General features: G+C 27.9%; 1 protein-coding gene across 5 annotated transcripts in view; it reads right to left on the reverse strand.

The window, feature by feature from the left end:
• The window catches only part of LOC129956775 (kinesin-like protein KIF26B), a 617,661-nt gene that overhangs the window by 88,646 nt on the left and 502,647 nt on the right, over positions 1–26,368 (reverse strand). For all 5 annotated transcript variants that reach the window (XM_056068736.1, XM_056068835.1, XM_056068924.1 and 2 more), the window contains 2 exons: positions 6,462–6,659; positions 4,317–4,410 (listed from right to left, as the gene is read on the reverse strand). In XM_056068736.1, coding sequence (XP_055924711.1) covers positions 4,317–4,410; positions 6,462–6,659 — 292 coding nt within the window. The remainder of the gene's footprint in view (positions 1–4,316; positions 4,411–6,461; positions 6,660–26,368) is intronic.

Below are 26,368 nucleotides of genomic sequence, written 5' to 3' on the forward strand. Positions count from 1 at the left end.
AATAATACTAAAGATAACAATACTTTTGTCTTAAGATGACTGATTTTACGAATCTGATTTCACTTTTAGTTCGCTTCCTATTTCAGACATTAAGCAAGACCACATACAGCGACAGAATAAGTTCTAGTTGGAGCAGAGGATTGTTTTTGGCTAGTAAATCAGAGGAAGGTGGATACGAAACCGATTACAAATGAAGATCCATTGTGGATCTTCATTGCGGGATTGACGTTCTTTTAACATATTGATGAAGTCACTATGCCAGGCTGGCCACGTGCTGAGTTCGGAAAGACATGTAAGAGTTCAAGACATGATCTTGCAGTCTGTGGTTTGCAGCATATTTGGGTTGGAGTATATCTAATGTCAAAAATGATCGATACTCGAATTTTTAAGATGAAAATTCTATGATTCAATTAATTACAAATAATCCAAAATCGCTCCAAGTATTCTATGAATTCAGTAACACAGCAAGTTCTTGCAACTAAAAGTGTCATTTAATTAGAAATTATGCTCTGGTGTGAACCTGACTAACGTCTGTTATGAATTTGACCATGATTCAGCATTAAGAAGGCTGTTCCAAAATAGCCTTTGTGTTGCTACAAAGCAATCGTTATTTCATTGCTGTTATTATGTTTTCATAAGATTTTAGAGCCGGCGTCTTGGTATAGGGGTAGCGCATCTTCCCAGTGATCTGGGCGTCCTGGGTTCGAATCCCGGTTCGGGCATGGTTGTTCTTCATCTGTGTTCTATCTGTGAGGTGTGTGAATGTGCCCCCCCCCCGTAAAAAGAGGTTGCGCAAGCGAATGTGTGAGTTTCATCTTCATATGAGCTAGAAGGCAGACTTCTGCCCTCGGGTGCTCAGGGGTCTTTACTCTCAGAAGCTACTGCACCCTCTTTCCGTGGTAACGCGGACACGACATCATCATCATAAGATTTTAGAAGAATCGGATACTGGTTGAAATGACATCATCATTTTTCCACGGTATAAATTTACGAGATTCATATGGAAATAGGCCTAGTTAGCTTTATCTTTAAAACGTGGTATAACCCAAATTGACGATTAATGGTTTAAATGTTTTGCTTTATTTATTATCTTATTAAACGACACTTTTCGTTTCAAGAACGTTCTATATTACTGAATTGATAGAATGCTTGAGACGGTTTTGGATTATGTGTAATTTTTGTGTTGAATTATGGGGTTTTTACAATATAAATATGATAATAGATAGTTCCAGGCACGGGATTGATGATTAAACGATTAATGCACTAAGAATACCAACAGTCACATGAGTAAAAGCAAACAAATTATTCATTTTATAAACGATAATTAGATGCCGGTATGACGCACGGACATGACGTTTAAAGGGTTAATGCACTATGAATACCAACAGTCACACGAGTAAAAGAAGATAGATAACCATTTTATAAAAATTTTAAAACTCTATAGAATTGGATAACTTTGTTCTAAAGACGAGAATCCAGCGAAATCGGATTTCTTTTTATCCAGTTTATACAACTTCATCCAATTCGACATATCCATTCTCTAAAAGACAAAAATAACGGAGTTACGTCTCACCCAATCAGCACCCAGACCACATTCCCAAACATTTCCAGAATCTGCCTTATCTAAACAACGCCAGACGTCTCCATTCAAATTAATAATTCAGAGCGTAACGTCGTAGACCGACTCAAAAGAGTAAATATGAAGACAAATTGTTTCTTGACACAACTTTCATCGGGGGAAGTAAATCACTGGCCGAGCGATGACACCCACGTGACGCATCATCGGTCAACATCGCTCCTCGATTGGCATCCGGATATGGGAGACAAGTCCGGGTTTTTGTTTTTGACACGCATTAACCTGCTGAGGGAGAGAGTGTTTAGGCAATGAAGGTAGGAAGGAAGCTGAGAAAATTGATCGCACACAGAGGATGTGACTAGGGTAAATAAATAAGTCCATCGCTATCTTTACGACGTCTGTCATTAGCCAAAAATGTCTGAAGCATAACGCCTAGAGTATACTGAAATACATTTAGTAGGGTTTATAGATGTGACAGAAGTGGTAAATGAATTCTATTAATTATATCATATCCCTGAAGAATTTATAACTTAATGGTTAAGATCATACGAAGAGTTCAAATCTTGACCTATCAAATAATTTCATACAATTTTGAAAGGTTTAGGTTCAAATTTAAGGTTCCGATTAAGTTGGCGAGAATTTTAGAAAAATAAACAATTATTTTAATGCTTATATAATGTCTTTTACTGATATTAAAATAATATGATGAATAAAACAGAAAATATTTTAATATATATATGTAACTTTTGAAGAAAAAGCATATTTTTGATGCCAATTTTAGCATTTATTTACAAAAACTAGGATCATTCAAAAGAAAAAAAAAATCATTTTTTTCTTCCAACTCTACATGTTTAATGTATCTTAGAGTGCAATTAATTATTATCTAAGATTTATATTCAAAAATAAAATTCTTGTCTGTAATATATGAAATTTCGGAATATTTTCAACAATATTTATATGAAATAATAATAAATCCATCCACTTCTGGAGCATTCAGTAACATGTATCCATAGTTCATTACATTCTATATAACATAATGAGTATTAATTATAAATTTCATTGAAATATCTTGATTATTTTTTCAGATATAACGATACTCATACAGTAGAATTGTAAAAAATACTCGTTCTTCAGAAAATGCATTTAAAATTTTTAAAGCCTTATAAATAAGCCTCCCTTACATGTTAATTGTTTGTTATAATTTGACTTCTAAATGACACAGGGACAAAATAAAGATATCACTGAAAACTAAAACGAAACTATTTTTTAAAACCACACACACAAAAAAAAAATGCGAATTTTATTCCAAATTCATTGTTTTTACCTAGTCGGATATCTTCAGCTTTAAATCTTTTATAAAATATTGAATTAAATATCTTCATTGAGAAAATGAAAATAAATTTCTCATCTCGAAGAAGTTTAAAATAAATAGTTTTTTTTATAATGGAAAAATAACAATCCAATTTATAATTTATTTATCCATCTCGAATTACTGGACATCTGAAGGAAAAAAAAATTAATTGCTAAAACTTTTCTCAAACATATACTACTGAAGAAGAAAAACTTAATTGAGATTTATATAGACTTAAAGACAAAACTTCAAAAATACTTTTAAAATTTTCTATTCATTTTCAAAACTGCTGTCAACTTTTTTCATCTTTGAATCGTTGAATGTCAGTTACATTCCTTGGCCACAAAATTAACCCTTTGCATTCAGAAAAGTAATTCGATGCATAATTATTTACCTAATACAAGACCTTGTTTATTATTATGGAAAATAAATTGTACTTTTTTTTAAGTTGAATGTTCCTGAAAAATTTATCTACATATTCTTACTTATTTGTAGGTATTTTTAACAATAAAAATAAATAAATAAAATGATGCACCGCCTTGAAGGTCATCTGAGAAGAGCCATCCAAGTGCAAAGGGTTAAAGACTTCCATATAATTTTTTTTATCAAAATAATAAACTATTTTACGATGCGCACTGATCGAAAGAAAATGTAGATAATCTCGCTCTAAACTATAACGGAACATTTTACAAGCTATAAATACAGAAGTATTTTGTGACACAAGCAGAACTGAAGATGACTTGAATGCTGAAGTGAAGTAGTTTGTAATTCCACAATTGGAATTTGGAATTTTTGAATGATTTTTGAGTTGCATTTTTTATTTTTGTCTTATTAATAGAAATTTCTTCGAGTATTTATTGTGAAATATATATTTTATCAGATTTGAGAAATCTAGAATACCAGGATCAGCTGTTAAGGTTTTTAGACGACTAGAAACATAATAATTTATTTTTTAGAAGTGTAGAAAATAATTAGAAGATTTGAAGATTTTTTAAATTTTATCTGGCTGGAATAAATACATAGAAAGTAAGAAAAAAAAATGGAAGATGGTCAAAAATAACATACAGCTTCTTGTTTAATTTTCCATATGGGCAAATAATACAATGCATATAATTGGGAAAAAAACGTGGTTGAATTCATCAACCACGTTTTGAGTTTAGATTGACCATAAATGTGCTTCAGTAGATAATTTTTCTTTATCTAAGTAGCATACGGATAGCATATGCTACTTATATGGATATACATATATACGTAAAGCAATGCGTTTAAAATGTAACTAGAACATGGAAAAACTCATAAATGAAGATTAGTGTGTTTTGTCTAATTTATATCATAAATGAAAAAGAAAATCGATGCATCTAGTTGTAACAAGAGCATGGTTAAACTCACCAAGTTTCGATTGGCCATAAACGAATAAACATCCATCTGTTCCGCCAACGACGGCTTGGATTACATCAGGTAAAGAACTAGAGCAAACCTCAGCCTATTAACAAAAATATTTTATTACATTTATGTAAATTAAATACGCATATAATAAAAAAAGTGGGACAAATAAAGCATTTTTTTTTTGCAAAAATGTAGCTTTATAATAAATTTTGTGTAATTATTTTTCCAAAATCTATCCTTTTTCAAAACTTTTAACAAAGATGAATATCATTGAAAAATAAAATCAGCCACACCCAATATTAGGGCAGAACAGTACTCTGTGAGTAATCAAAGATCAGTTGGAGACAAAGAAAGTGAAGGAGAAATAAAGGCCATAAAGTGAAGAAGTTGATGGACCTTTTTGTATAATAAAAAAATTGAATAATCAATTCAAGACGATCTATTTCGACCTATTTTGGGAATCTATACAGTGTCTTAAAATGTCTTTTATAAATTTTCATCGCTCACAGGTATATAACAACAAATTTTTATAATAAAGTATGGGATGGCAATGTAAACGATTACCGCTACAGTTGCCAGTTAGTTAGCGACATAAATAAGAAGAAAAAAATACACCATATAAGGTGAACATCACAAGTTTAATGAAATATAAATTCACAGATGCATGTATAAAAAATTGAAAATCTTTTGGAGCATGGCAGGTATAATGGAGAATAGTATGAAGTATACATAATCAACTTTTGGGGTATTTCTCGTAAGTGTTCAAAGTGTATATTTGCCGAAGGAAGATTTAACACACTCCATATCCTATTATTCGTGGAATTGTATTGTTGCAATTGGTCTTGGTATATGCTTTATTTATTGTATCTTTTTCTTTTACTTAATTCATAGACAAATAGCCTCGGCAATTGTCGTCATTTGCATTCACAACTCCATGTTCTGAGTGAAACTGATCTCTTTATGTGCGCTTAACTTACCAAAGTTTGATCATTTTAAAGTTTTGTAGATCATTTATGTACTTAGGTATCGGAAGCTATATACACTTATAGCTATTCATACAATATACAATTTTTGTTATCTCATTTCACTGATAAATAATTCCTTATAGCGACCACCGTTTAAATTTTTAGCTCCATGTTTGTAGAAAAATGATTTTACAACTGCGTACCTTTGTCTTTTATAATCTTTGAGCCTATATATAAACAAATGAAGAAATGACAAAATTATCAAGATTTCATTTTAAGCTTAACATTTAAAAAATTAATTAATAATTTCCAGTTTTAAGAAACAGTAAATGATATTTTAATAATTTTATAAACAAATTTTAAAATAATTTAAATTATTAATTCAAAAATGGAAATGTGCAAAATGCAATTTACATCATACATCTATATAGCATAAAAAATAGGACTTTTTCAATATATATAAGAATCAAATGACTATATTATATACGTATATATGACAAATAGAATAAATTGGATATATATAAATATAAAAAACACGTGTTATCGAGAGAATAACACGTGTTTTTTATATTTATAAAAAGCACCTGTAACAGAGAGAATTGGAATTGTAGAAAATGTTAAATATGAGAAAAAAAAATTCCAAAATTTTGGATTTACACTCTGAATTACAATGATTTATATTGAACTCTAATTAGATAATTGAAAATATCTCTGCAGAAAGATTATGGTATTAAGATCAATCTAATTTTTGCAAAATATTTCAGATCTGCTGATTAAGGAATACATTTAATGTGATTAACTATTGTTTAATAATAATCTCTGAGCAGCTCTCAATTATTTTTCAGGATCAAAATTTATCCTGGAATTTTTTTTTCACATTAATAAAATTTGCAACAGCAGATTTCATTAAAAAAATTTTTTTTTATGAGTAACAAAATATTATTTTAAAGATATTTAGAACATTTAACAAGTACAGAAACCAAAATATGTTTACCAATCCAGAGATCTATAAAGATTTACAATGTGTTAAATTTCTTATTTCGCATTCTCAGAATTTCTTATTTGAATAATATCAAAACTTTTTTTTTCAGGAAGTGATTCATGAAACGTTAGAATCCATAAAAAATACATAAGAAAACAGAAACAACAACAAGAAAAAAACATTGGCAGAATTTATTCTTACTTGAGCGTCATCTGGAGAAAAAATGGCGTCAAAGGCGAACATTTTTGGCGCGGAAACTCCCGTTCTTCTTTCTGCTGGCGACGATTGATCACTCGCAGAGAGATCATACACCGTGATCTGTTTCTTACGTGCGTCGATGTTCAAGAAAGAAGAATTCAGTTCTTCGGAATCACCTTTGATTCGAAGCATCACCTTCACCTGAAAAAAAGATATCCATCGTTGTCAGAAAAACAGAAGAAAGAAAAACTGCGTGATGGTTTTTTTCTATATACGATTCTGCTACAAGAAAGTAAAGAATCAGAACTAAGGCCTTTAAGTCTCCTGTCTTAAAAACATTAATAAAAACGATTCTAATTTTTTTAATCGGCAACATATCTCAAAATCAATCTCTGTTTTTTCTAATTTTTTTAACTGGCTTGGTAGCTAATTAAATGCATTTTGGCATAAATATTTGTCCATTATTTATCTGCTTATCTGTTAATTTGTTCATTTATCTGTTTATTTGTTCATTATTGTAATTCTGTTAACAATATTTTAGATCCAATTATCACAGATTTGTTAACGAAAGCTGTAATAAAAAAATCTCTTGCATATTTTCAGAATGTTGAAGAAATCATATATATATAATTGTAAAATGAAAAAAAAAAAAAAAAAACATTCAAACCAACTGCCCATGAAGGCCGAATATAAAAAAAATCAGCATAATAACAAAAATACTGCAGATCTCAGTTCATTGATCTTTGTTACAATCCAGCATAAAAAATGAAAATAAATCATGATGTTTACAATTTCACAACTAATTTGTAATCATTTTTATCTTTATTCGCGTACTTAAAAACAAGCCTGTCTTAGTGACTTGACGCTAAAACAAAAGTTGGAATTTTGCATTGGAACAATTTTAAACTCCATCCACTGTTAGAGACGGCGATGGACAGTTGTGTATACTACGTTTTTGATAATTGTTTTGAAACAAATAAAACTTATAGTTTACAGACTTAACACCAGTTAACTAAGCTAAGTAATTTAATATTTTTGGCTTGATTATAAAAGTATTTCCCAGCATAAAAATATTGATGGGTTGGCATACTAACTGGAAACTGTGTGCGACATGCATGATGCAAAAAGGGTTCAAGACTCTATATGGGTCAAATATATGACCTGGAATCATGAATTTTTGCATAGAAATATTTCTTAATCAGAACTTGTTGAACTTGTTGTTGACTAAGAAAGGATTTTTTAAAATTCTAATAAAAATTTTAATTAAATGCTAACCGAAAAAATCTTTTTCCATAATAATTTCCGAGCCTATTATTGCATAGAAATTGTTTTTACGCAACATTAAAACAAACTTTCCGAAGATGCCAATTTTATTTCCCTTGTAGTTTTTTCCTTTAATTTTAATATTTCAAAATATTTTAAAGTATAGTTTAGAATAATATTTTTTTTTATACTTTTAATTACTGGATGCATACTGATGCGCATTCTGACGTTATTAAATATAGTTTTTGGTGATCTGTTATAGAATTAAGCTCAAATTTAAACCTGAAATAAAATGTAGTTATATGAAAAAAAATCTAAATATAGCATTCCGATTCATTTGAATTCGAATATTCGTTACTGAGTTTGAAATTCAAATATTCTTTAAATTTTTTTACAGATCAATAAATTGTTTGACAGATTAATAAATGCATTTAACGTACACCATGGTTCATTTTTAAGCTTTTCATTTTATATTTATGGCCTTATACGTGAAGCATTTTGACATCTTAACTGTTATTATTTAATTAGATGACATCTTCTTCCGTTTTGGGAATAGGCTGTCAATTCGGAAGCCTACTTTTTTGGTGGATTTTGTGTAATTTTTATATCGAATAATTATAGCACCTATGAGTATTTTAATTTCAGCTTATACATTTGAGAAGCAATAATTCGACTTCAGTGTAACTCAGGGCAAAAACATTAAAGATTTAAAATATTTTTAAAAATTTTTTTAGAGCCTTATACATCTATATCTATACTTATAAATAAAGCTCAATGTGTGTGTGTTGGCTCTCTACAGGCCAGGTCATTTGACATACAGCTACCAAATTTGGTACATGTATACCTTAGAGGTCGGGAATGTTCGCCTGGCGTCCCTTTTTTGAAATTTTAATTAGAATTTTAATTATTAATTAAAAACTAACTTTCCCGCCAAAAAAATCTTCCATTTTCCCCACCGCCAACTTTTCTGCCAAAAAAATCTTCAATTTTCCCCACCGCCAAATGAGTAAGACTTCAGTTTTTTTTCTCCCAACAGTAATGAGGCTAGGGTTAACCTTTTTTGGCGGATTATTTCAAACGATTCTGTTTACTTTCTTAATGTTTTATGCATTTAAAATGAAACATTGTTAATTAATCCATGTTTCAGATTCATTCTGAAGTACTTTTGAATTAAAATAACACAGAATAAAGGAAATTAAAAATGTATAATCTGCATAGCGTTACCCCAACTGGCGTAGAAAAATTCACGCATTTGCGTTACCGTAACTGGCGAAGAAAATTCACGCATGCGCATTGTGTTCTGATAAGTTGACATGACAACGGATTATCAACGGATGATTTAAATTATTTTTAGGTTAGTTGCATGCTTTTGTAAGTAAATTGTATTTATGTTAGTTATATATTTTTTGAATATGCTTATAGTTTTAAGTACATCGTTTTTTAAGTAGTATTTTTTTACCTGTTTTCAATGATTGAAATTATTTTTAGGTTAGTTGCATGCTTTTGTAATTAAATTGTATTTATGTTAGTTATATATTTTTTGTATATGCTTATAGTTTTAAGTACATCGTTTTTTAAGTAGTTTTTTTAAACCTGTTTTCGACCGATTATTTTAAACGATTCATTTTATTTTCTTAGTGTTTGATGCATTTAAAATTAAACATTGTTAATGAATCGATCTGTTCATGATGAATCTGAGACAATTTTGTTGACAAATTCTTGAGATATTACATAAATTAAGAAAGATATTCTTTAGTGCCCATAAAGTTTAAACGCTCAGTGACTCTATTATCAGTAATCATATTATTAAAAAAAATGCTTTGTTTCAGTAAAAAATATTATATTAATTGCAGATTCATCCTTTCCACTTTAATTTAAAGCATAAATTCTACAGGAGCTAACAGAAAATTAGAGACATACATATTACGTTATGAATGAAGGCTTTTATAATATTATGAGTGAATTATACAACCATCAAAATTTGAAGTTTTAAAATATTTTTATGAAAAATCTATTAAAGTAAAAATTGCGTAAAATATTTAATTATTAAAATTTAAACCAACATTAAGATTGGCTTCTTCTTGCGTACAGCCGACCACCCCGCCACCACTGAACGTAGGCGGCTAGTGTTAAATAAATTGAGTGGCTATCTAGTTTTATGATTAATGCATAACAAATGAAACTGTGGAGATCTTTTAAAAGCAATCTAAATCTTAAGATATTTTAATACAAATTTTGTATAAAAACACATTGTAAAAGCATCTAATAATGAGATTTTGGTATGTCAGGGTGTTTTAGGTCCCACTGAATTGCAATTATTTTCAACATTATGTCTTTTAATCTGCATATATACATGATATCAATTAATAAGAAACAAAGACAGGTGAAATTTGAAGTGTTTTTCTTACTTAATAACTGAATATATTGAGCCAAATATATCCGTTTGAACGAAATCTGTCAATAGAAAATAACATATTCGCAACACAGATTCGATTTTCTTCAATTTGCTAAGAAAAAAACAAAAAAACAGATAAGAGTTATCTTGATAATTTTTTGATTCATTGCTATCCACATCGAACTCCATAATGTAAGCTAGACACAAAATCTCATATCCATTATAGTTCATAGGCACTTGTTCAAATCCTTCGGAGTTGCATTCGTCAACGCTGTCCAGCCAAAACTTTTTCAGCATAAACATAAGGGTTATCTTCAAAAAAGGACTCAACACAGTCTGATAAAGTTAATCCAATTTGTTACATCATGGTGACTTCTTCCCACTCGTCCTGCGAAAAATCGCTCTCTAAGCAAGTCTCTATTTACATTTTGTTTTGTTCTTTTTGTACTTGTAATGCGTGGCGCTCGTTCAGCGAGGTTTAGTTTTATAACAATTTCTGCCGATATATGACAATTTTGTGATAATTTGACGCAAAATAATAGAAAAACATTTCCCCACCAAATCAATACAATTTTCTATATAGTAAATCAGGAAAGACCGGAATTTTATTAAAGCAAAAAGTAAAAATTAACAATCAAAACAAATAATTTATGTAACTGTAAATTATAGTTTTCTCTTTATTTGTTTGAACATTTTAAAATAACAATTTGTGACCATTTCATGTGCAAAATTATAGAAAAACCTTTACATCATATCAATTCAAATTGTAAGAAAAGGATGGAATTTTATTAAACTAAATAAATAAAAAAAAAAGGTTGAAAAAACGATATTTTCTAATATAATGGGGTTAGTGAAGAAAAGAGTAACGTAAACATAAATAAATTTGATAACAATGAATAGTTATTTTAAAATAATTTTTTTGACAGTGTCGATGAAATAAAGAATGAAAGCAAGACTTTCAAAAAGAAAGCTTCGTATAATATGTAAAATCTATATGAAAACACGAAAAAACTGTTTCTATAACGAAAAGCGTTTTAGACAGAAATAGAAAATAAGATTTATATAAACGTTATTCAAAAAGGTTTATTTAGAAACAAATAGTTTTTGGATTGCAAAATGGAACATTTATGATCTTCCATGCTAAAACAAAATCGGGGATTTATTGAATAGTAATTTTTGATTTAAGAAAGGAAGGCAAGCCATCGGAATCTGTAAATCGATACGCCGATTTGGAAAGCAAAACGACTTTTTAACATCTGCTCATGCAAAATTTAGCAGATGTAAAACTTTGACATTTGGTTCGGAAATACTTTGATCCTGTATGCAACGTTTTACTTTCACACTTGAAGGGGAATATTAACTACGGAAGGATTTCACGGGATGCATCTCAAATGTGCCGTGACAGTTTAATTTTGGATTCTATTGAATTTTTTTTACGATAAGAAGTGACATGACGTAATAGCATACATAAGATAGTGTTTTTTAATCTCTACTAAAACCATAAGGTGTGGTCTTCCCAAAGCTTTCTCGCATACTCTCTAATAAATTTGTCATGCCTTACATGAAATTGGTGTACTATAGTTACGAAATATTAACCTTTGGCATGAATTCAGCATATTTACTGAACATATGGTGTCATCCTTGGCGAGTTATTTGGCGATTAATCATTGGCATGCTGTTAATAGTATCGAAAAGCGAATTTGTGCTTTAGACGCGTTTTTTCCAGCCGACTGAAATAACAATTTCACACAAAACTACAAGTGTAGTCACAAAATTAAATGCCGAATTTGATATTTTTAAGTCATTCTGACTTTGAGTTATCCCTTTACACGTTTATAAAAGTACATAACGTAAAGGAAGAAAGATTATGTAAATAACCTGAGTAATTTACATGAGGAATTAGAAATAGAAATTAAATAATAGTAAAAGGTAACGTGCAGTTTGATAATAATTACCCAGACTCAATTAGAGTTTTTAATGGCATAATGATATCACGGGCCCAGACGCTATATAGAAAATTCATGTACATAGTAAATTGAACAGGTATAAAGTAATACAGTTTTATTATCTATCATTATTTCTTTTTAAAAAAATACTTTATTGACGAAATCATGAACATCAAGTTGTACAAAAGAGATTTAGTTACATTAAACATAACCAATCGTCTTGTCGAATCATATGGTTGCCAAAGATAATTAGTCTTTATACTCCCAAGACACGCTCAGAGATAGTCTATAAAAATATTTTAATAGCGCGAATTGTATTTTAATAGTATAATAAGTTTATATTAATGCCCCTTTCTTAATTTTCAGTGTTCAATTCAAGAATGCGTCCATCTTTTTTTTAAAGTTATGCACACATACAACGAAAACCGAAATTTAAAACTGCAATTAAATAACTTTCTCCTTATACAAGATATAAAAGAATTAAAAATATAGTATACCCATTGTAATAGTGTTCTCAGTAATTGATTTTTAAACTGTTAGAAATAAACATATAATTCTAATTAGAAAAAAAAATCCCGATATTTTTACAATGAACATTTACTTTTGAAATAATTATAAAAACTACAATTTTATAGTTCCCCAGTGCTTATTAGTTATATTTAATAAAATTTTATAAACAATCAAACATTTGAAACACAAACAAAATCTTATGTGAATCTGACTGAATTATGAAGCTTTGAATTCCTTTTGTTAGACCAATTACTTGTTACTTCGATGAAAGTGAAACCATTGATTGGATAATGTTCCTTGAGGCAATCGTCAAAATTCTCTAAAATCGCATAAAATAGTGATATGCAAAGTGTTATGACTTACTCAGACTTTGTTAAAAATGATAATATATTATTAATTTTTTAATAAATCATTAATTAAATAAGATTAATAGGACGGAGAATCATAAACATTTAGACATCATTATTGCAGTGGTATATTTATTAGTTAAATCAGGGTAATATATTCTACACGTCAATTAATATATTTTTGTCACGGGATCTATATGTCTGTCTCTAATGGTTTAAAAATTAATTATTGGACTAAAATTAGAGTGGTCATCTAATTAATATAGATAAATTACAGAATTTATTTGAATATTCATCTGCCAGTATCAAGGAAGAACGAAAAGCACATAACTTAAGGATCAATGCACATTGCAATTTACATCGACTACAATTAATTTGAACTATTTACAGCAAAATTTAATTAAACGTAAACAGGCATTAAATGGTTTCCAACTTGTAATTTCATACGTCGTTTCATTTATGGAAACCAAACTACCAAAGTGGTTTTAATTTTCAGCAATCAGAAGAAAGATAAATCATTAGAGAATTAATTGGCAGTTAAGTTTGATTAATGTTTTTGGAAATAAAGTAAATGAGCTCAAATTAAATGTTTGTGGTACAATTGAATAATATGAAGATATACTGATATGCATTAAAGCCCAGAAAATCGTGGCTAAATGAATGTAATGAATTATCAAACATAAGTATTTCAGTTAGTTACGAAAAGTTTTAAGTTATTACAGTATGATAATTCTTTTACTACTTTCTCGTACATGAAATGCACAAGCAGAAAATATTGTAATTGTCAAAAAATTCGAGTTCGAAATTTGACGAATCTCATTCTTCGTTTCACATTTCAGATCTTCATGTAGCCAAAAAACGACATTTTTATAATTATATCTGTCCATGAATACGATTATTCAAATGCATTTTCAGCTAGATTGATGAAATTTGGTATTATACTCTGTACCATATCTGTAGATTTCTATCAAATTTTGAATGAAACCGATTTAAAATTTGATATACAAGATTTAGAATTTAAAATGTAGATTCTTGTGAATCAAATTTGTAGAAAGGTTGACCATCTCTAGGTCTATACTTTCGTACGCATATTAAAGCGATAACTTAAAAACGCAGTGACTTATATGAAGTTTGGTATGTGATCTCTCCATAGCAAATTGAGTTCTATGTCATATTTTTGTTTATATCAGTGTGAAAAATGGCGTTCAAAATATATATTTGATTCTTGGGTATTTGCGTATTAATCGCATATCAAAGATTAAACGCCAGAGGCAACACGATGGATTCAGTAAAAATTCTAGATACGAGCAAGATCAATATTTCGTATTAATTGTTTGCTAATGCCATATAAGGTGTTCACGGGTTTACCAAATGTCCACAATTTTATGTGGAAATAACACCGTCATTAGAACGATTTTAGTCTTGTTACAAATCCATGGAGAATCATGCTTTCTTTGGCAATGGGTGGAGTTATGTTCAATTAGTATTGGCGCATGATAAGTTAAAAAAGGCAATGAGTCAGATACGAGGAAATTGAACATGCAATTTTAGTGCGAAATCTACAGATATATATCAAAATTTGGACTAAATGTGCCTGTCTGTATGCAAATGAAGATACATATTGACAGATAGAAGGAATTGTTTCTCAAAGTGCAAAGAGTTATAGGTATAAATTTTAACGTATAGAATTATCCTGAGAATTGTTGATTTTGGTTCAAATCTGCCAAAAAGAGGGCCATTTGTTGTTTTCATAGTTCATATTTGCTTGCATATTAATGGGACAGCTTAAAACGCAATGTTTCAGACAAATGGAATTTGGCGTGCGGCCTTAAGACCAACATTTTAGATTTGTGCCAAATTTTGGATTCAATCGATGAAAAGGAAGGCATCCAAAAGGGATACTCTGTTTTCTTTATAACATTACTAAGCACAAAACCCGTCATATTGCCTCAATGTGAGATAAGGACATTCATGTTCGCGGACTACTGTGATCTTCGAGTGTTTTGTCACTTCTCACCTTGTAATATTCCAACCCTACTAAATGTGAATACACAGGAAGAAGGAAAGAGAAGAAGAAAGAAAATACTGATCATCTAAATGTTGGAGATAGTCTAGGGGAGAACATTCCATATAGTTAAATTTATTTCTATGCATCTATTTACACGATACCTCGGAAAAGCTATCAGCTAGATCAATGAAATTTGGTATAAGTTTATTTAACAAAATTACATATTTTTATGAAATTTTGATCGAAATATATCCAATGGAAGTTTTACTCTTAGTATAAGTACAAATGAATATGATAACTCAATAAAATAACGAGCTAGATAGAAGAAAGGAGGAATATCGCTTTTTTTTACTAGAACAGATCTATTCCTAATTTTGAATCAAATCCTTCTGAGCCAATAGATTTTCCAGTAGAGTTTAAAAGTTGACCTCCCATGACATTAATAGCTGACTGCCGATGATTTGGATTTTTTTAATTAAAAATATAGATCTATTTCAAATTTTAATCGAATACATCAAAATGTATTGATCTTTCACTAGACTTGTTAATAATGACTAGACTGAATAATGATTTGGCCGTTAATAATGATTTTGACTGTCGATTGATCTTTCAATAGACACATTGTGGATCAATATAATTCAAAAGCACAATAAGCTAGATAGGTGAATCTTAATATAATATAATTTCATAATAAATTATAATTACATGATAAATTATTCATTAATATAATATTATTACAAAATAAATTAAAATTATAGAATAAATTATTAATTAATATAATATTATTGCATAATAAATTATTGATTACGTTTTTACTTTTAGTTTAAATTTGTCAACAGGTAGACTGCTTGTTTGTCTATAGGTCTATTTGTTCACAATAGCTTAAAAATCAGCAATTTTAAATTTTTTTAAATGGCTATGTATAGAATGGTAATCCCATTTACACCAAAATTAAGTGCTTAACTAAATTTCTGTTGGCTTAATGATAATCAAGAATTACCATTCACACCAAAATTAAGTGCTTAACTAAATTTCTGTTGGCTTAATGATAATCAAGAATTACCATTCACACCAAAATTAAGTGCTTAACTAAATTTCTGTTGGCTTAATGATAATCAAGAATTACCATTCACACCAAAATTAAGTGCTTAACTAAATTTCTGTTGGCTTAATGATAATCAAGAATTACCATTCACACCAAAATTAAGTGCTTAACTAAATTTCTGTTGGCTTAATGATAATCAAGAATATGTTTTTTACTTATTTAATTATATATTTCTTTATTAATATTGATGAGTACTTTTAAAGAATATAAGACAGTTTCATTTAGGAGCTTCGACTAAAATTTAGAGTGTTTTATTGTAAGAATTATGAAAGGAGTGTCTTCAATTTGATAACGCCCCCTAAGATTATGAATCTTGAGGAAAATTCTAAGGCTTTGGCGTTTTATGGTGGGACGTCGAGTCAGCTTCTCCATCTTCCAGCCCTCCTCCCTCGTATTTCCCTTCAGCATCTTTAGCAGACGCTACAAATCAATACAAAACCATTTAGGGGCCCTGAAACCCTAAGAAACGGAGAACCTATAGGATAAAGCATGGCTAGAGTACTCTGATAAGATCTGCGGCCATTTTTGGGCACGTGCACATTGCAATGAAGCATTTTTTTTAAAGGGAAAAAAATGAATTATGGCAGGAGTATATTTTTTAACTTTTTAGTTGAAACTTATGCCATTTGTTATTATTCTAACGATAGTTTTTTTCAGTTCTTCAGTTTAAGTTGAAAGAATGAATATGTGAGGTATCAACTATTTTAGATTAGATCCAGGTTGAACATTAATCCAGGTTGAATTATTAATCAACACGTTAAATTTTTGTTTCAGCACTAAATTATAAAATATTTCAATAATTTTTATACAAATCATGTATCTTTTAACATGTATCATATATCGTTTATCAAGGCGAATATTATTTCAAAGAACCAAATTAAAGCTTTCGGTAGTACCTATAGTGGTAACATGAGGCACTATAAATTTTGGTTGCGAAGATATGAATGTAATAAAGACAAATATTTTCCAAAGAAATTCTATTAAGAGCTTTGTTCAAAATAGGCAGGCAAAAATTGGCATAAAGAACATAGTCCAAAATAGCTTGTAGAATCTTCTATATTCAAATTATTGTTATTTTATTTCAATTTCTTATTTTTACTTATTTAATTATTGCTCTTACATTTTTATATGTGCTTAAATTATTTCATATTATTATTATTTATTTAATAGTTACTCTACAAGCATAGGTTTTAATGTGCATTTTCAATGCATTATTCATACTAATAGATTATTTAATAAAATTTTGGCTGATTAATAATTATCCTGAAATCTGTAACGCTGTTTCAGAATCTAACCAATTTCTGTTTTGATTTTTTTTGTTGCGAATGAAACTACACATGAAAAATAATTAATTACGGATAACTTATTTCATACTTTATTTATATTTTTTATGCTGGGTTGTAGCAAAGTTTAATGAGCTGAGGTCTGCTGATTCATAATATTCTCTCTTCATTTGGGCGTTTACTAATATTTTCTTTTAGCTTGATTATAATTTAGTATTGGAATTGCATTTTTTCTACTAGTGGACCACTATTTGTTTCACACTGATTTTAGTGATTAGTTTTGATTTGAATATTCGTGAATAATATGGATAGACAGAATGCCACTACAAAGGAACCATACTCTTAATATAACAATGTATATGCATCTAAAGTAAATTAATAATAATAATATATATATTTTGTATTATAGATTTTTAAATTAAATTTTATTTTAATTAATTTTTTTTATTTTAAATTTTCTATTGTAGATTTTATTGGAAAATCTGCATCATCCATATCTGATATATTGTTAACAAGATAGCATCTATCAACGTAGATATAAAAATCAAAAGGACTATAAAAAAGAAGAAATATTTTTATTAAATATATTTGTATTTATTTGCATATTAGAACTTTCACCTAAAATTTTGAATATTAAAACCGAAAATAGAGATATAATCATACGCTTACAGTCATACGCTTAGACTATATAATCACACGCATTATATAGTCTAAGTATGAGCATATAATCATATATATTAGATACACTTTTGAATGTCTCAATATAGACTTATTGATTTGCATCTACCTATATATTTTTTCTTTTATTCGAGTAGTTGAAATAATAAACGTAGAAATTACGAGAATTTCTCATTTTTCCTTAAATGAAAAAAAGTCGAAAATTTACTGTCAAAAAGTCGATTGGTAAAAATCTCATACTTAATAGATGTTTCCTAAGTAAAGTTTTGTTTTCAAATTATTGATAACACAGGACAACGATGTTGCAGTATTAAATTTAGATGAAAAGGTTGAAGTGCTTGGAAAGTTGAGTGTAGGTCGTAATCATGACGGCAATTTTCCTTGACCGGTTTCAAACCCGAATCTGACAAACATGATATGCGACTTTCAAACCTCCATAGCTTCTTCCGAAATTTGAATTGCATCTAATGAACTACTTCAGTTTTCACCTTAAAACTATTAAGAAATCCTTCCTCTAATCAACCGACACATCAATGGTAGATTACTTCTGTTTTTCCTCTGCTACTTATTACCTCAAACTGAGTAGAAGTACCTAGGCACTAAGCCTCTCCATGCATCTAATTCAAGAAGATTAAAGTATTAAATTTATAGAAAACTAATTATACATTTGTATTTGACTTTTAAATTTCGTTTGTATAAATGATTTATCTGAAAACTGTACTTCATCTTTCTTTCAGAGTTTAAAGGGAAAGAATTTAAGCTATTTATGTTAGCCGATATGAATAAGATTCATGTTGATTACTAATGGTTTCTTAGTAATGTTATACCAAAGCATTCGGAGTCGGTGATTTATTAATGCCGTGACAGTACGGAAACAGAACTTAGATTGAGCCATAATGAGCATCATCTGCTGAAGTACAATCCCTTCATCCGTCATTAAAGTCGATGTAACATATCCCGATAACATCGATGCACCCAACAGGATAGCGAGAACTAACCACTCAACCGGAAATTTCTCATTTCCATACATGATATTCCTTCCGATGAAGTAAGTTTCTCATTCAAATTTAGCAGATTAAAAGAGGTACTAATATTTTAATATTAAAATATACAGAATATTGATAGAAGCATTCGAGAAGCGTACATTAACAAAAAAGATGTTGGGATTATATTTTCTGTAGAATAACAATTAGTTTTCAAATTAAAAAAATAGTGTTTAAATTTCTATTTAAAAGTAGATAGGACGTAGATAGTTCTATATCAAAGTAGTGTTTAAATTTCTATCTCCACTAACAATAAAGAGAAATGAGTGTGTCTGTGTGCACTGGTTTTATATAATCAAACTGTTTGACCTAATATTATGAAATCTGACACGATATTACTTTGGAGGATGGGAATGTGCATCTCAGCGATTTTTTTTGGAATATTAATCTTAATTTTTAATTAATTAAAAATTAAGCGAGAATTCTGCGTTTTCCTACAAAGACTTCCAAAAATATTATTTTAGTGTTTTAAAAATTAAAAAAAAATATTTTTATTGATATAATTGCATTTTTCTTAATTCTTGATAATCTTTCAAAATTATTTTTGGCAAACATCTCAGTAATAGTTTTCATTGCTGCAATAAAATCCAAATGATTTTCTTTATTTCATCAAATATCTCATTACATGAATTTCTTCCATTATTGAAAACTAAGGAAGAAAGATTCTGCTTAAAATATGCACAGTTTGCATAAAGATTAAGATAGTGAAGTTAGAGCATTACTTACAATTAGAGAGTAGAATATAGCTTACAAGCACGGTTATGATTTTAATGGGATCATAATGGCCTGAGATTTGACTCCACTAGGCACGTTAATGTACATAATTAACAGAACAGATGTAAGGATATAAAGATAATACGGCTTTAAGTATAACGCATCTTGAAGCTTAAAAATAGTTTGTTCGGAAAACGTGAGTATTTCATATGTATGATATTTAATTGAAATGAAATAAAAATCAGAAAATTTCACGGCGAAACAACTTGTTGCCAAGGACGATTAGTATTTAATACGTTTTGATACTTCAAAATAATTGACAAAGATTTAATTATGAAAAGATTTATCAGATGATGCTACCTGAACCAAATAATCTTAGCTTATTGTATTCTAAGCAATATTAATTTTTAAATAATTATTGCGAAACAAGCATCAGAAATGTGATACTGTTTCTATTGTATTTTACATTATAATTTTAAAAACAAATATAAAGACAATTTGGAAAATTATATGGGTACATACTTGATATTATACTGAAATGCATCGAAATGAGAAAGAGAAATTTGCTAAATTAATCACAGTTGTTTGAGAGAAAACAATTTTCAATAAATATTTTCTTTCCAATTTGGAACTCATTGGATAATTTATTAGATTTTCGAAACCTAGTTAAACTTGTCACCGTCATTAACTTTTATTATGATACAAATAATTCCATCTCTCTTTTACGCAATTAAAGTGTTATTGTTAATAGAAGTGAGAATTAATTGTAAATATTCCCAGAAGACTTTCAAAATTAGATTTCCAATTAAATGATTAAAGGAAACAGCTAAATTGATTTCAAATATAAATTATGGGCAAATAGGAAAACAATAACCTTTTCTCTGTTTAAACTGAGAATTTTCATCCTTGCTATTTTCCCTGCATAATAAAATAAACTAGATTCACTCGAATAAGTTATTAATTAATCAGGAAAGTTGTTAGAATAACACACAAATGTTTGCAATTATTGTTGCAGTCTCAATAATATCATTTGAAAATATTCTAGCAATAAATGAGTTAAGTTCTGAAAGAATTTGAAAGAAAGTTAAATTAAAAAACAACAACCAAACGATTCGATCTGAAACAATATCTCTTGAGAATAGATTCAATACAATTACAGAAAAAAAAATTAAATTAATATTTAGCTATACAAATTCTTACTATTTTTAGACCATTTGTGTTTTTGTATTAAAATATATTATTTAGAACACAATATAATCTGATTTATCGTATAAAATGAATTTGTTTGTAAAAAATTTTAACTATAATTTTTTGATTTTTTTTCTTTTTTTCTTTGATTTTTTTACATGGAAACATATATGAAATCAATAATTTCATTAATATTTTGAGGTAAGAAAAGTTTTGTTAGTTTTTTAAAATTTTTTTATTGAATAGAATTTCTTACAATAACTATTTTGGGCAAAGATATTAATATACAGCTAATTACACCGTGGATTCTTCGTTTCTTTATAGTTTTCTATAACATTTCAGGAATTTCGAATGTAACATAAAAATTGTATTGTACATTTTTATGAGAAAATATAGTAATATTGTAGTGGCAAGTGACAAAGTCACCAAACTTTGAAATTATTTTGATTTGGTGCTTTAATCTTAATAAGCTGGAATTTATTCGTCAACTTTTACTGTAATATCGAATCTCATAGGATAATGAGATTGACTATGAACAAGGTCTTCATTAAAAAAATTGAAAATCACTTTTCTGACTATCCATTTTGTTTGAGGTTCGAAATAAAAAAATTAAGTTTCAAATATATTTTTATGTTCGGAATTAAATTAAAAAATATGTTTCGTTGTTTTGGAAAAAAATAAAGGTAATAAAGAAGCTGCAATACTACAAATGTGAAAAACTATGTGAAAAAGTGAATAACATTTTATCAGTTGTATAGATTTCGAGTTCTATATTCGTATAATAATGAAAATGAATAAATCTCAGATATTAAAAATGAATTACGATCACGATTCGAAACATATTAAAGAGAGAAAATTTAATTATGAAACTCTTTTACTTTTTGAATTGGAAATATATTATGTAGCACCTCATTTTCCTCTTGAGCAGAGAGCGCCCCCTTGTGGCGTTTACAGACAAGCAGTTAAACGGGAGACCTGCATCCTGAGGTGGACTTTTTCCTATGCGCAAGCCTTGTGTTAACGCCGACTGCTTTCGGTTGGAAACGGTGGAATCCCTCCACTATACTGTTTACTTTAACCTAATTGTTAATGTGTGGTTGTAAATCTTGTAGTGTAGATGTGTTTGTGTAAATTAAAAATATTATATTTAATACATTATATATATTTAATCATACAGTTCATTAGAAAATCGCAACACACTCACTATATAATTATAATTTAATTGACTATTAAAACCTCATTTATCTAGATGTAACACACTATAAAATTAAGAATTTTTTGTGATATTTGTTGGATACATAATTAAAAGCTTAAAGAAAATACGTTTTTTCATAACTAATTTGTCAATCAGTTAAGAACAGATGCGATTTTGACAATTAGATAAGAGTTTTTCTTTATTAATATTTCAACTAATGTATCAATTCTTGAATGCATAAACCTTTAATTTTATTCTATATATGTACTCTTCACACAATAATTACTAATTTAATTTGATCTTTTTGTATATGAATTATTAGTTAACCTTAATTTTAAAGTACTTGCAATAATTTATTTAAAAATATTTATAATTAAATTATTTATTATATAAAATATGTTTAATGGATTAAACAGTAATAGAAACAGTAATATTTATAAAAGACGGTGAGAGTATTATATTAATGATGTAAATATTTGCAAATATAATATAATTCTCGTTTATTAAAAGTGATTGAATTTCATTCTGAAAAAGTTATTCTTATTTTAATACAATTTGGAGATTTATTTAAAGAAGGATGATGACTCAGTTTAAAATTTGTATGCCGCATTCTGTTTATTGAAAGATAATATTGAATACTAATAACATGTTTTCAATATAAATATTGTTTTTGACTGCGGCTGTAGCCTGGTGGCAATTTTTTGGGAATTTCTTTTGTTGAGAATTGCGGCTATTCAAGTATTATCGAACGTTAATTCAAAAATGCGAGATTGACTATATTTAAGTATCATTTTCAATCAACTAAGATGGAAAATAAAGTTAAAGCTGCCAGTTAAAAAAAATCCTACTTTCTCACTTTTCAAAAAAATAAATGATATTACTTTTATATTTTTATCATGTTAATATAATGAGTATAACCTTAAAAACCATTCTATTAAAATGAAACATTTTTAGTCACTTTAAGAACATTTATACTATATTTCGACTTATACTAAATGTTTCAGCATTTTCTTTTTGTTACCTATTGTGACTTATTATTATATTTTTTTTACATTTAAGTTTTTGATTCAAAGTATTTTCTATATTCTACAAAGTAAATTAAAGATTATCAATCATATTTTTTTTATTTTGATTATTTTCAACTTATTAATCTTTAATATATTTTATAATTCATTATAACAAATATTTATTTATTAAAAGAAAATGCACACTACACAGAAAAATTCCCTTCAGTTACGGAGTGCAATATAAAATAAACGCCACACACAAACTAAAAACTACAGGAAGGGAATTATAAAAGCATTAAAAAATATATTAGGGATTTAATATGTGTTTGCAGTCAATCAAAAACATTAAAAACATATTAAACAGTAATTATATTCAGAAACATTAAAATATGTATAAAAGATTTTAAGCTAATTTTATTCAATATTAAAAACAATTGGGGATTTAAAAAATGAATCTAATCAATCTTAAAAATTATTATAATACCAGGAATTTAAAAAACGTACATCATCAATTTAAAAAACTTTAAAAACCGTATTAAGAGTTTAAAAACTGAATGCTTTTAGACTTAAAAAATTAAAGAAAACAAATCAGAAATTTAAAAACTACAGACTATGGTTTTAAAAACATCAAAGTACGTATTAAAAGTATCAATTTTTCCAGGAAAATTTTTTTGAATATTTTATAAAATTATTAAATGATAATTTATTTATGTCAATAGATTTGACAAACATATTCTCATAAAAGTTGTTGGTTTTCTAAATGTCCTGAGTGGTACAGCAATTATATATTCTTATCATCAATTGTTTTGTAAATTCATCATCAGATGGCGCCACGCATTTAAGGATCAAATTTTAATGAAATTAAACAATTAATAGATAATTATGTTGAAAAATATTAAATAATTATTTTGAGGCAATAGAACACGAAATTTCAAAAATCAACTATACTTATATTCTATACTTATAAATATAAATGAAACAAGTTCAGTAAGACCAAACATGGCTGCCTGTACATATTCGATAACGGGTTTTGTTCTCACGCATTTTCAAAAGTAATCGATATGGACACGAGTTGCATACTGATGTCACATATTTTGCTTTAAGCCCCCCTCCCTCTCATATGTCGCTGTCAGCTCCCTATGGACTACCCCCAGCTGTGACTTAATTGACTGCGGATTCTTAAGTACGAACCCTCTCTCGATCTTTTGCCTTTTCAGAACTCTGGTGCAAGTACTTTTCTCGCCAGTATTTTTCTTTTCTAGAAGACACATTATGTAATTAGGATGAGGCGAACTTGCCCAGAGTTTATGTTGATGCATCAGGTGTTTTAAGTCCTTAAACTGCTTGGCTAACACTAAATAAATTGTTGGTAGGCGAAGTAGCTGGAGGGGAAACAAATAGCTTCATGCTTGTTTTTAAAACTTTTAATTACCGTAATGAAATCAGTTTCTAAGTCTTATAAAAAATAATTCATTAACTAATTGCTTATAAGTACAAAATTAGGTATATGATCTAAACATGATAGCAAGCATTCAGAATTTGGGAAAGTGATACCGAATATAATTGTATTTTTATTTTATAATTAAAAAGTTATTAAATATACCTATTAAGTTAATATCCATTTGTTAAATTGGATAATTAGTGAATTTAATGGGTTAATTAGAAATTTGTATTGTGTCATGCAAAATTCAGGATTCTGCTGAAATTTTAAAATTGCATTATATTGAAAATAAGGTCTTCGAATCCAATAAATTATGGCAGCTGTGTTGAATCTGTACGCCAGAATATTTAGTCGGTTAAAATAAATATATATCCAAATTGTATGAATGAATTAATGAAATTAATGTAAGACAACATAACTTTGTATATACAAACTGTAATTAATTCTGGAAATTATATAAACTCAGAAACTAAAGTTACAGAGTTTATATACAGTTTCAGGAAAATATCTAGTTTATTTATGTTATGTTTCTTCAGAACAGTCTCAATTAATTTAATATTTTAATTAAGTTAATAAAGTATACTGAATCTATGTGTCTGGACTATTAGTTAAGAAATGCACTTAGGAATAAATTATTCTACGAATATAAAATTATTTCATTGTATTTGCATCGCGATTTAACATATTGGGGTTATTTAGAGAAATAAAAGAAAATAAAATTAATTGTAATAATAGAAAAAAATAATATAGGGAATCACAGGGAAAAAATATCTTTTGTTATTCATTTGAGTTCAAAGCAGTCTTTATGGAAACATTTTTAATTCTTGCGCAGCTGTCAAATTTTTCATTCCGAAGTGGTAAATATATTTTATTATAGATTTTTGAAATATATTTTTAAAAATATATATTAATACAGCACTTTCTCTATTAAAAATGAAGGCAAATGTGTATGTGTATATGGTACAAGTAAGACTGTCTGAAATTTAAACACACACAATACACCTGGCAAATCAGCTGTCTTCTAAGAACAACAAATTTATTATATGCTGAAATTTTAAGAAGCCTTATGTTAATTTTTGCTATAAAGTGAAGTAAAGTCTTACTTTTCTAATAATATTTGCAATTCTTTTCATTATACAAAAGCATTTTGATTTGTTAAGTTCAATTAGTGGAATATTATAGCAAAATATTAATGAAATATAATGCGCCTTATCAACATAAGTAAATTATTTACATTTTATGACATCAATATTTTAAATAAAACATTAGCCTCCATTTATATGATTTATTTTTATTATTCTTATTATTTATTTTTATCTCATTATACAAAAGCATTTTGATTTGTTAAGTTCAATTATTGGAATATTATAGCAAAATATTAATGAAATATAATGCGCCTTATCAACATAAGTAAATTATTTACATTTTCTGACATCTATATTTTAAATAAAACATTAGCCTCCATTTATATGATTTATTCTTATGTAAGTATATTTCTTTCAATTTTTCTTATTTTTTATTTTCAATATTATCTATATCACTGTATATAAAATATTATCTTAATACAAATTAAGTCATTGTAGCTATGTTTGTATATTTATATGTATGTTCCACATCTCATCCTAAATGACGTGGTCAGATTCAACTAAAAGTTATACTCTAATTACTATAAGAATATGAGAATGAGAAAGAATACTGTCAATTTTCTAAAATATATATAAAAAATTAACTGTTCAATTAATTCAAAATTATCAAAATCTTTGTCTCTTTTTTGCAATTTGAATTAC

This window comes from Argiope bruennichi, chromosome 1 (assembly GCF_947563725.1).
Source record: "Argiope bruennichi chromosome 1, qqArgBrue1.1, whole genome shotgun sequence".
NCBI classification, from domain to species: domain Eukaryota; kingdom Metazoa; phylum Arthropoda; class Arachnida; order Araneae; family Araneidae; genus Argiope; species Argiope bruennichi.